We start from the raw sequence: 13279 nt of genomic DNA, 5'->3' as shown, positions 1-13279 counted from the left end.
GACAGGTACACAGAGAGGGCCGGGTAAAAGCTTAAGGGAATTTTTTGACGGTCCACCGGCCCACCAGTGCAGCAGCCCGCAGTTAGCCAGGTCTCTGACTACTAATGGCGAAAATGACGCGTCATGTGAACAGTTTCAGGGCTGAGTTAATTGTGCTTCAGCCACAAGTGCGACATACCTGTATAGATATCAGTGTTGGTCGGTCAGTCTGGTCTCTCAGAATTATCTCAACAACTATAGAATGCCTTGCCAGGTGTTTTTGCACAGACATTCAGGGTCTCCAAAGGACTGAGTTTACTGGTGATCCCCTTACTTTTTATCTTGTGCCATTGTGAGGTTGACATTTTTGTTCAAACATCTTGACAACTGATCGATAGATTGCTGTAAAAATGGCTACAGATATTCAAGGTACCAACAGGATAAACCCAAATACTTTGGTCCTGCCCTGAGTTTTCCCTTTAGTGCCACCAGAGTTTTCAATTGTCCAGTGAAATAATTCAACATCTACCAGATGGACTGGCACAAAATTCCGTAGAGACATTCATGATTTCCAAAAGAGGTATCCTATTGAGTTTGGTGATCCACAGACTTTTAATCCTGTACCATCATCAGGTCAAAATTTCATTTCATCCAGTGCTTTGCTATTCGTTCAAATACTAATGACATTTCCCATCAGCCTATTAGCAAAGAGCTTATTGGCAAATGTTAGCATGCTAACAGGCTAAACCAAAAAGGTCAACATGCTAAACATTATACCTGCTAAACATTAGCATGTTAGCATTCTCACTGTCATTATTTATTTAGCTCAAACCATGCTGTGCTTAAGTACACTATCAACGAGACACTAGCATGGCTATAAACTCGTAGTCTTGTTTATGTCTCTGGTATTTTAACAGTTTCAAATTTGATTATGTTTTGTTTTAAAATCAAGTAAGTCACTGTCTTATGTTTTGTGACTTCGGCGTGACTCAAGTCTCAAGTATCAGGTCTACAGCCTTGGTAGTTATTGGGACTCAAATTGAGATGGGGCAAGCATAAATGTCAAGATAAAAAAAACAAAAAACAAAGACTAAACTGGTTTTTGCAGTTTGGCATCCACTGAAAAACAGTAATATTTCACCACAATCCCTTTTCATACCTCAGTGAACACAATGCAATTAGAAACACGTTTACAAATTATGTAGCCACCACACTGTCAAAACAAATCCCAAAGCAAGTCATTAACAGGTAATATGCAATTAGTTACCATGTGAACGATCAGCTCCAGGGGGAGTGATTAGTCCAACACAAGATGTTCTACAGTGAAACAAAGCATGTGACCCATCGGTGGGCAGACAAGAGGAGAGGGAGTTTAGCAGGTGTACTCACCCAGGAGGGAGCTCCAGGTAGGTGGGCGGGCAGGCGGGCAGGCATTTGACACCCATCTAACCACAGGCGGCCTCGGAGCTTGACAGCCAGTTCTGCACACTGCATGAAAAGTCAGCATTTCACACAGAGAAGATGGACTGCAGGTGATGCATCTGCTATTTTTAACCCGAGGCCTCCCTTCAGGACTGAGTGCACCGTTTGAATCGTTGTAGTCATCCACCTCTCTCCTCCCTTTTTCCTCTGTCCCTCTCTGATGCTCTGACTGCAGAGGTCTCCTTCCATTCAGGGTTTCATTCCAAAAAGGGTTATTCACCATTCGAAACTTTCTCTGTGTAAAATATTTGATAGCACATGGGAAATCAAATTATAGTGCTTAAATGCCAGTTTTCTTGATTAGAAAAAAATCTCTCAGAAGAAGTGAATCATTTTTATTATTTTGGTAGATTCTGAATGATGAACTGGAGTTTCTGAATTTCTCTTCACAATGAATTTTATATCATTATGAAAAAAGGGCTCTTCATTTTATTATCCTTTGAAGCTGCCTCTTAATTTACAGCACACAGGAGCAGCTCCATACCTCTCAGTACAGTATTACCAAAACATGTTGTATAAGCAAGTACAAGAATTTATAATGTGAGAAAGGAAAGGACCCTCTGAAAAACGAGCGCCTTCTCGTCGTAATGAAATGTTTCGCAGAGGGTGTGAAGTTCGTACTTAACTAGTCAGTTGGCCCAGTTTCTGCTCTGCTGTGTGCTGTGACAGTGATATACCCAAAGCGACGAGTGTCCGTGACACCAGAGTTAGGAGTGTGGTGACTGTGGGGGTTTTTTTTTATGAGTCAGGGCCGTCGCTTGTGCCGTGAAGAAAGACTTGGGCCTTAGATCAAAGTACATCATACAATGATTTTCAAACTGTGATTCTGATTCCTGTAAAATGACGTGTAAAGAAAAATATAGGGTTATTTTTGACAATGAGGAAAGGAAAAACAGGTGAGGCTCAAGAAATAGACGCTAAGAGAAAACAAACAAGATTGAGCAACTGGAATGTCACTTTAACATTTCTCATACAGTGAAACAAGTTAGTTTTTTTGACTTTAGTAGTTTGACATTTTGTGAAACACATTTATTCACTTTCTTGCCGAGATCTGGATGATAAGATTGACTTTCATATCTGTATGCTAAATAGCATACAGATATGAAAGCAGCAGCAAACAGCTGGTTAGCTTAGCTTAAAGACTGGAAAAGGGGGAAAAATTCCGACTACCAGCAAATCTAAAGCTCACTAATTAATAAATTATATATATTCTTTGTTTAATCTGTATGAAAAAACTGTAAAAAGGAAAATGTTTTGTTACTAATTTCCCAAATAATGTTCACTGTTTATACATAAATTGCTCAATCTGCATCCAGTGACATAACAATCACTGTGATAAGTATAAGGAACACATACAAATACACACAAGAGGCAGGGACATGCATGTGCACTCTTTGTGTGAACTGGGAAGCTGCAAGAACAACCTTTAACACACACACCAGTATGCACACATGCATCTTTTATCCTCTCGCACATCAGGTGTCCGTGTAAAGTCAGACCTCACGCAGAGCGAACACACAGCTTCGCGCAAAAAAACACACACGCACTGAGGAAAAGGGTGTGTGGGGCTTCCTCGCCTTGTCAACAGGATGAGAAGCAGGGACATGGAAGCTGGGGCATCAGTCTCCTCGGGGCTTGCTGTGGGATTTCCTCCAGAGGACGGAATAGGAAAATACAACACCATATAAATAGATTCTCCCTGCTCAAAATACTGGTGGCCCCAACGGAGAGGACGAGGGGGGGGCAAGACGATATTCGCGTTGAATTTCCTCCTTTCCATGCTCCCCATGTGTTTGCTTTCATCCATGTGGATCTTTGTCTCACTTAAGTGTTTTATTGTATTTTTCTCCCACCACCCACAGGGCAACAATAACATTAACAAAGCTTCTATGATGCAGTGTAATTTGTTGATAGGGGGTTGTTTTTGCATTATAGATTTGATCCCTGGCACCCTGTTTATGGATGTTTTATGATTGTAATTTTATCATTTTGAGCTGTTTGCGAATGTGTGTGAATGCATGGGTACCCTCATGTATCCTGAGCGTTTGTCCAGCAGGCCGGCTGGCTGGCTGAAAGGCTGAAACTCATTGTCCTCTCTCCCCCGCTGTCGTGCCCGCAGGGTGGAAAGGAGCCAGCCAGTCTGCCCACCGTACAAACTACAGCTGGACGAGTGTCTGTCTGCTGAGCAGGTGCCCACCCCGGAGCTCATCCAGGGCTACGTCAAGAAGGTAGGGCTGCTTAACAGATGCCAAGCTGAAGGGGGTTTTTTTTGTGTTTGTGCCCAGCTGGAAGGAGGGACGCAGGGAAGAAGGAAGGGGGAAGAGATAGGGAGGGATGAATGCGAGAGAAACTGTAATGGTTTTTTATTCCAAGTAAATGGGTAGATACACATTTTAACATCAAAACAGAACGTCCAAGGCAGACACAGTAGAAGAGCATGTGTTTTTCAGGACTCCATCGCCTCAGTCGAGAATATAAACTCTAAACTGCTCGCAAACTGAAATCGCTCTGTTCAGCATGTCACCCTGTCTGAAGGTTCAGAGAACACAATATTTCTATGTTTACAACTGCATTTTAGTGAATCAACCACATGGCTAGGCCTGCTAGCACACTGCTGTCAGGCTGAAGGCCTTTAATAGCAGCTTGTCACTGAATGCTTGGAGCACAGTTGTCAGTGAAGTGCACCATGTTGGAGGAGTGACAATAAAGAGATTTATGTTTCTATTTTTTTTATTATTTCTTTACGTAATTGCCACTTTGAAACATCATAAAAAAGTCTGCATATTTCAGGAGATGTCATGTATAAATTACTGGTAACTTTACAACTTTGATTTTGTTGCTACTCCTTGATTATGAGCCACGTTGACAGGCTCCTACTGCTACATTTTCTGATCAGTTTCCCCTTGGGATTTCAAGCTCTCATTTGCTGGAGCGAAAGTAACCAACAGACTATAAATTTTAGCTAAAAACTAAATCACTGCTCTGTCATGCCAGAGATCCCGCATTTCAATCCCAAATTTGTCAGATTTGTGTCTAACTAGCGCCATTCTATCATTAATTACATTAATTACATCAATCAAATCAACAGATCTCAAACAGACCTGTGGAAAATAATTTTTTTTTTTAAAAGAGAGAGACAGTCAGACCCGACCGAAATAATTAGAACCAATTCCAAAATGTGGCCAACTCGGCAGACCCAAATAGAGAGAGAACTACCACAAGGGCGGCAGCATAATGCGCCACCAATTATTGAGCAGAAACGCATGTAATTGTTACCCGGGCTTCCCATTTCACACTCTCCCTATCGCCTCTGAGGAATACATTTTCCCCTGCCATAATTATGACTCACTGTGAGTCATCAACGGGTCCACTTGGGTCCATTTGAGTATTATACAGTACACATCAACACAGGGATACCAGACCCTGGGCAGTACAACAGGACCGTACCTGACCTAATTATACAAAATGTCATTTGGACCCGGCCTTCCTCAGGTCCTGGGTCGGCTCTTGGATATTAGGAACCGAGTGGACCTATGAAGGCGTCCAATTCAGATCCTTGATTACAGTGAAAGTTGTACTGTAGCAGTGTCAAAATATTCTGTAGCGAGAAAACGTACGGGCGTGTTAGCAGCAAATTATTAAGTAAAATACTCGTTACAAAGAATTGCCTGTTCAATTACTGATGCATAGATGTTAAACAGAATTTTAATGTTGTAACTGATCCAAATACAACTACATCCAGATATTGAATGCATGTATATCTTTGGGTGTAATGTATGTCATGCATCACACTTTACAAATTTATTATAGGTTTTGCATTTAAAATCTTCAGAATAACTTGCAGCAGCTAAATGAATTTAGTTGAGTAAAAAGTACAGTGTTCCCCTCTGAAATGTCGTGAAGAAGTATAAAGTTACAGGAAATGAAAGTGACGTACAAGTACCTGGAAACTGTACTTAAGTACTTGAGCAAATGAACATTTTCCACCTGAGGTTGACCAAGCTAGATCATTTATATAACTGTGAAGTTTTTATATTTATTTATTTAATTATTCAGTTGTTATTTTCAGTCCCATAATCCCAAAACCTCTTTCAAATCCCTAATAATTCTCAAAATCTGTCTCACAGGCCTCACATTTTGAAACAGTGTAATTCTGGGTTAATAAAGAATTAAATATTTTCATGATTTCACATTTTAAAATACAGGATATTGTCCGTGTGCCGTGCTTCCAAGTACCTGAGCGTATATATGTAATATACTAAAAGCTTTATTTCTGTAATGGCTCAAGGCCAATGTTAATTAGCAAACCACATAACTTAGCAATGCTATATTTTCCATAGAGGAGATGAAAGCAGCTAACAGGAGCCAGAGATGTGAAATCACACCCCCTGATCTGATAATGAATTGCCTCTGTAGCCTGTGTTACTGTTATGAATGCACTGCTGTAGAGCGCCTGTTTGAAATGGCTCTTCAGATGAAATATCTGAATACACCTTCCTCTCTTGTGCGCTGGTTATGCCGCGTCATCATGATTCAACCCCCCTGCCTAATCTGTATATTACCGACCGTTGTGTCAGCCTTTGAAGCCCCGCTCCCGAACCTTTCTGTACATTTTGCCCTTCGATTAGTCATGCAACCGCAGTCCTGTAGGACCTCATTACTGTTGGTTATCATTTTAATCTACTGAGCTGCTACAGGCCTTCTGGAGGAGGTGGAGGAGGAGGCCATGCTAGAAATCTATTAAAAGGAGAGTGGACATGGATGAGTGGTGGAGGAGCGAGCAGAGAAGTCCATTCCCTTCAGCCTCTCGCTTGGGTTCTGTTTTTCTTTCTCTTTGTCCCCTTTTTTCTCTCATTTTCTTTTCTTTATCTTCCCCACTGTCTCTGTCGTTATCCCTCTGCCTCTCCTTCTGTCATCTCCTCCTTCTCTCTGTCTGCCTTGCTTAATCTCTCTCTCCGGGGTTTTCATCTTGACCTTCAGACACCTTCTCCTGGTGCCACTTTAATAACTTACGGGGGAAATAGGAAATGTGGTCTCAAGTTAAAATTGAAATGGGTTTTTCACCACAGGCTGTTGATATTCTGATGGCAGAATAAGTGAAGCAGCTTCCAGAATATTTTTCATCAAGTTTGTGCTCTTCATCATTTTGGTTAATGAAGGGAAATGATGTGATGCAAAGTTTCCTTTTTGACCTCAAAACCTCATTTTCTTGACCCGAGGTGGTTCCTTCTGAGCCAGAGCAACTTTGTTCATTTAGATGGAGAAGTTCAGAGGAATGCTAATTCTTGATTTTATCCTCCATTTATTCTGTTATTCCCAGTTGTGTATATGGAACACGAAACTTGAAGGGCTGCGCCTGAAAATTATTGTCATTTTCAGTCAACCCTTTAACATCCAGTTTTCCCCTTTAGATTCCCTTTAACTAGTAGGTTTAACATAAGTAAAACTTAGATTATTCCACACTGTCTTACAGTAGAAATATAAACATGTACTCTGTATCATTTTGTACCTGCAAAAAATACCCACAAAACTACTGACATTCCCATCAGTCTCTGTTTGTTTACTGCTGATTAGCAAATGTTAGCATGCTAAACTTAAACGGTCAACTAGGTGCACATTAACTGCTAAACATCAGCATGCCTTCGTGTGAACCACATTTCAAATTAATCATTAATCACGGGGATAATGGCGCACATCCACAGTCTTTCCTGGAAAGTATTTATAGTGCCGCGCTCAATTGTCTACACGACAAAAAGACAGGAGCAGTTCTGTCACAAACCCAAAAAAAAGAGAACTTGAAATTGAAGTTCAAACCCTGCTTACTTTTCTCACCTTTACACAGCTGGCCAATCACTGCGTGAGCTGAGGGTGAATGTCGGGTTGCTGGTTTTGGAAAATTAGAGAAATTGACGGACACAGCTCCCCCAGTCCCGACATCGGAGAGGTGTTGGGGAAAGGGAGTCTCTGATCAAGTATACTGGAGCTTTAATACTTATACACATTTCCTCAAAATTCAGCCTCGCATATATTTGGTATCTTTGGACATTCAATTTACAATGATACAAATCAAAGGAAAGGCAGAAAATCCTCACATATAGGAAGCTATAACCAGCAAATGTGGGGAATGTTTGGTCAATAATGACTTAAATGACTGAACAGTTATTCAAATTACCGTCCATTTTTTTCGGTTTTCAGCTAATTAATTAATCAACTAATTATATCAGCACTAGAATCCCATATAAACCCATATTTGTTGTTTGTGTAATTTTGATATTTGACATGATGCTGGTCTGTTGGCAAGATGGTTGGAAAAAGAAAGAAAATCTGGATGGTTCTACTCTGTCATACAATGGATATAATAATAATAATAATAATAATAATAATAATATGGTACTGAAAATAAATTCAATCGTGATAGCCTTCATTACAATCTTCTGTGCTATCAATTGCACCAATATTAGACAGTCAAAGCCATTCATCTCTATCTCTCTGACTTCCTGCATTACCATTCAATGAGATACAACAGTTGCTTTCTTTTATCTGTGCAATTCCATTTAAACATATTGGTATGGAGAATATGATGTGGAAGCATCCAGAGAGCGTTCACTGATATTAAACAATATGACTGGAAACAATGTGACTGTTTTCCAATTTAATTTCATAGTGAATAACCTGGAATTTGATTTGATTTTTATTCTCTTCCCTCACTGTGGCACGAGATTGAGATGGGCGCCTCCTCGGCTTGTGTGTGCATGCGTGTGTGTGTGCGTGTGTGTGTGTGTGTGTGTGTGTGCGTGGGTGAATGGCACCATTAACATTCCCTGACAGTTAATGTTTCAATCTTGCTCTGTGGCAGAATCCCAATATTGACATAAAACGCCAGAAGACAATAAAACAGAGAAAAAAAAGCGGAGCCCTGGATTTGGGATGCGGCCTGAGCCTGACTAGGGTTGTGGCCGCTCCAATCTAATCATCAACTGTGTGATTGCAGCGGCTGCTGGGAGGGAACGAACAGAGAAAGTAACAGAGAAAAAAATAAGATCCAACAGTGGCAGAGGACTCAACAATTCCATTTTAAGATAACTGATGTTATATAAATTCTGAAAGTTTGGTTCCTGTTGCTCTAAACCCTAATGATTGAGTGCAACAGCAACTTCCCATCCAAGATATCCAGCAGTATATGCAATCGAATCTAAGGGTGCCACAAACAATTATTTTTAAAATTGATTAGTCTGCCTATCACTATCACTTAGTGGACTAATTGTTTAGACTGTGAAATGTAAAAAGAAAAAAAAAAGTGAAAAAATGGCAGTCACAGTTTCTAAGAGCACAAGGTGACATCTTCAAATTGTTTGTGTTGTCCAAGCAATAGCGTAAAACCCCAAAGATATTTACTTTACTATCATATATGAAAAAGAAAAGCAGTAACTGGGATTGGAATTTTGCTAGAAAAATGATATGAATAATAAAATGAATTGAAGTGAATTATTTTCTGTCAATTTTCTCACTAATCATTTTGGCTCTAATCAAATCAACATCAGATGATGCAAAGTAGCATTTGTTATTATCATTCTAGCATTTAATTTTTTTTTTTCTATATCATTCTTGCTCCCAACAGCAGATCCAGGATGCTGCTGACCAAGGGGTGAAGTTTGTGGGATTTGTCCAGGAACCCTATGGGGCCCCATGCACCATGATCAGAGAACCAGACACCCCCTCCCTTTCCCTGCACTCAAGCCCTAGCTCATTGCTCGGCTCCTTGGGCAGCTGCAGCCCCTCGAACCCCTCGAGCCCCAAAAACCACTCCGAACCTGGAGCTGAAGCTGGCAAAGTGGGCAAAGAGGGGAGAGAGGAAGCCTCACTTGAGGCCGGGGAAGGAGCACCGAGTGGGGAGAAGAATCAAAGTGAGAACACTGGGAACCATTCAGGGAGCGGGGTGGAGGGCAGTCAGGATGAGGTCTCGCCCGCGACGTCTCCTATATCGGAGCTAGATCTGGAGCACAGTGAGGAGCTGACAGAGAACTCACCGTGTCACAATAACAACAAAGACATTGGCACAGAGACTAAGGACAGGCCGAGATACCGGCTGCGGAGAGGCGATGGTGAGTGGTCCTCATGGTTACCATCATAAACTCAAACTAAGATGAAAAGGATTTGTCAAGCAAAAGACATCGAAATTAGGACAGTAGATCAAAAGAATGAATTTGTGTATTTGCAGACAGTAACTGAAGCATTTTTATTACTGTTTTGGTTTACTAAAATTGATAATTCAGATCCTATCACTAGATGTCATGCTCATAGTTCTTGTTTTATTTGCTCCGGTTTTGATATATATCGTTCAGTCTGCCACCCCAATACAACAGAAGAGCAACAGGTCTTTTCCAGAAAGAGTGCCCCAGCTCCTACAGCTAACCCACAAAGCATGCTGTCAGCAGTTTTCATGGGGAACGTGTTTTCTGTAGTCCCAGTCACCCAACTGTTCACAGTGAGGTCAATGGATTTTTGAAGACTTAGTATCCATTGTATTGGGACGGAGCCAGAAATCTCAGCAGCAAATATCTCAAAACATGTTTTTGTTTTTTGTTAGTGGACGAACTGAACCTTTTAAAAGAAAAACTGTACTAATTGGCCCAATGGGCTGCCTATAATTAAAGGTCAAAATTTCAGACTTTAAAACTTGACAAGACTCATAAGTCCAAATGACAGGAGACCTGACAGTAAACAAATCCAGCTATCCCTACAAATTACACAGAAAGGCCTAATGAGGAATGATAATCAGTATAATTTAAGGTCAAAGCTTCAAACTGTGAAAGGCTATTGCTGCTGCACCACTCACTGCTCGATGTTGATGAAACTCAGGCCGGAGCACAGGTTCCTGCATCATTTCTAGACACCGAATAAATGTTCCTTTAGCATGTACCGGTGTCAAACACATTAGCTGAAAGTGTATGCCTTTTTGTGCCATATGTTTGTACGCATTCACACCCGTAAACGCCCAATCAGCTGCTGGTCTCAGAGCAGCTGACGCGGTTGGGGGTTAAATCCCGCACTCATGCGGACATGCGGTAAACTGTCGCTGCAGCGAGATAAACTGACAGCTTCTCATCTCTAGCCAGTATCTGTCTACATATCTGAGTGACTTTGTTTTTTTATGATTTCATTTGTAGCCATACCTCTGGGCTGTTTAACTAGAGAAAAGCGTGGTGCCAGAGATCCCTCTTGAAACACTTGGCAACTGCGGAGGTGTCATTTCCTGCTATTGCCTCAATGTTACACAACAATTTGCTGCCTTGGGATATAATCCTCTCTATCCGTTACACAAAAAGAATCATCTTATAGCTGCGATGCATACAAATTCACACTCACACTTAGCTGATGAAGCAGGGAGTCTGTGAAATTCACCAAAACAGTTTTGTCAGGGGTTTTTTTTTTTGGAAGCTGCACATTTCAAGGCTCGCTCGCTTGATGTCTTCCCAGAAATTGAGCCATACGTAGCTACACCTCTATGAGTTATTCATGATAGCCCTCTTTTCTGCGGGAATGGTGTTGAAATTAGCACAGACATTTATAGTTTCAGCTTTATTTGAACATTTAGAATTAACAGATGGAGACACCCACCACTATCACCCCCCCCTACTGCAGTCTGTCGTCCTCTCACAGAACCTATTTGTGATACATTACGGTTCAATGTGAAAACTGTACATTAGACACACGTCCCAATGGGAGTGTTAACGTCTGTGTGTTTGTGTATATGTACAGTGTGCAATGCCATTAGGTTCAAAGCACCTAATACTCAGTGTTGCAAAATGATTGTACCCTTTTGTTGTGCATGCTTTGTGCTTTTTTTTTTTTTTGCGTGTGTCTTTACGTATACGTATGTGCAGTAACACATACTTGGCATCACAGCAGACCGCAGCCCACTGGTCCATCTGGGCCTCCCTACAGTGCATCTTGCAGTGAGATAATCCCCCACTGCCTCGTCCTCTACCTCCCTCAGCTTCACAGCTCTCCCCACCTTCATCCCCCCGGAATCTCTTCAACAATGCCAGCAGCGCCAGAGTAGCAGCCAGCCGGAGTGGTAAGGGAGCCTGCCAAGCTCCCATGTCCCTCTCTACTAACGCCCAGTCTGCCGAGGAGGCCCAAGAGTCTCGGCTACTGCTGGCTTGTCACAGCTAATCCTCACATCTCGAGGTGAACGCCGTGCAAGTCTGCAGCTTACGGTTGATAGAGGAACACCATCCCTGAGACTGGAGCTCTGGATAGACACAAGAGCCCTTAAGTTTGGTGTCTCAACTGCTTGGAGTGTTTGTGGAAAAGGGATTCTGGTAGTAGAGCAAATGGAAAGTGTATAGCAGGGTTTTGACAGTTGTACAAGCATGTCTGGATAAGACAACTCTGTCTCATAAAAGTTACTTCCGTATACAACTCATTGGCGTGGGCAAAAATGTCCTGTAGGAAATGAAATGCCAGCTGGATTATATCTTATGGACATACGGAGGAAACGTGTATACTGAAACTACTGATGCATGATTGACATTGGTATGGTCGTCTGTAATACTAATCAGTAACATCTGAATGTATTTTGTAGGATATTAAGTTGGGAGTAGACGTTGTGCAGGAGATGTAATGAAACTGAAATTTAAAAACTGTTCCGTTGTCATGATATGAGTTTACCATCGCTACAAACACGTATACTGAGCTTTAAACGAACTACATAAAATTTAGTAAAGACCTTTATTATAGGTGTAATCCTGATGCGTATCAGTCTGAAATATTCAGTCTGAAAATCGATGTGCAGGGGGAGTCTTTTCAGCTTCTTGGCTTTATCCTTGAGATCAGTGTTATCTCTGCTCTGACGGGATCAGTGTCCGGCTTCGCAGATTATAGAAACAGACATTGAAATGATGAAATGTCAGGCTAGAAAGCCGCACTGCTAAGATCAGTCCAGGTTTAGTGCTGCTGACCTTGTCATTTGGCCAGCCGAGCCGCTATCAGATAAGCCTTTGAAGCAACATGCTTTGAACGTCCTAACGACACTCATGCGCTCATTTTCTCGTTAGCCGGCCAGTGACAACAAGGGTCGGGTTAGCTGCACAGACTTTACTCTGAAAGGCTTTGGCAGTCATCTGCTGATGTAATGAATTAATGTGATTAGGTTCAAAGGACTCACACATGCACGCTTCGGTGCATGTGTGACTATGGGGGGTGAAAAGGAGGTCGAGGCGCACATACATACGAGCATGTGATTATATGCCGAAAGTCCCACATGTGTGCGTGTATGTGCGTCTGTGTGCGATTAGTACAACCCAGCCAGGCAGACTGCACGTGCACGCGCACACGCACACAGCCCCGCAGCCTCTGAGAAGTGCCGGAGCACAGTGGCATCACGCACGGCCGTTCATTGTGTTTACCTTAATTAAATCACCCGAAAACGACACCAGGCAGTGGTATAACCATACAGACCTCTACACACATAAGACCAGTCGGTTATAACTCGATGTTCTGCGCCTCATGTTTTATCCTTGAAACACATTGAAGCGCAAACGCTGCTGTGTCACATTAATTACTAAACTATGTGACCATGTACAGGTGAGATACATTAGAATTATTGCTAAAATAGCATCATATAAACGGTTTCACCAAATCATTATTATAGTAACTACCTGATGTAAAATTATGCATATATACGTAACAAGACTTGGTCAAAACCTAGTATGTGGCTAGTCTGCTCTTTATCTGTATTTTTCTCTCATAATCTCCATTCTCACAAACACAGTAATTTAATACATAACGCTATTCTCATACATAAAGCAATAAA

At 41.6% G+C, this 13279-nt stretch overlaps 1 protein-coding gene across 2 annotated transcripts in view; it reads left to right on the top strand.

Annotated features, from left to right (window-relative positions):
- LOC120784209 (raftlin-like) overlaps nucleotides 1-13279 on the top strand; it is a 97120-nt gene that overhangs the window by 47357 nt on the left and 36484 nt on the right. The window contains exons 4-5 of one of the 2 annotated variants that reach the window (XM_040117798.1): nucleotides 3581-3689; nucleotides 9083-9563. In XM_040117798.1, coding sequence (XP_039973732.1) covers nucleotides 3581-3689; nucleotides 9083-9563 — 590 coding nt within the window. Of the gene's footprint in view, nucleotides 1-3580; nucleotides 3690-9079; nucleotides 9564-13279 lie in introns of both variants that reach the window. The other variant, XM_040117796.1, reaches the window with a different exon arrangement.

Source organism: Xiphias gladius, chromosome 22 (assembly GCF_016859285.1).
Source record: "Xiphias gladius isolate SHS-SW01 ecotype Sanya breed wild chromosome 22, ASM1685928v1, whole genome shotgun sequence".
Taxonomy (NCBI): Eukaryota; Metazoa; Chordata; class Actinopteri; order Istiophoriformes; family Xiphiidae; genus Xiphias; species Xiphias gladius.
The sequence above is the reverse complement of the archived record's forward strand: the minus strand, read 5'-3'. Positions and strand labels throughout refer to the sequence as shown.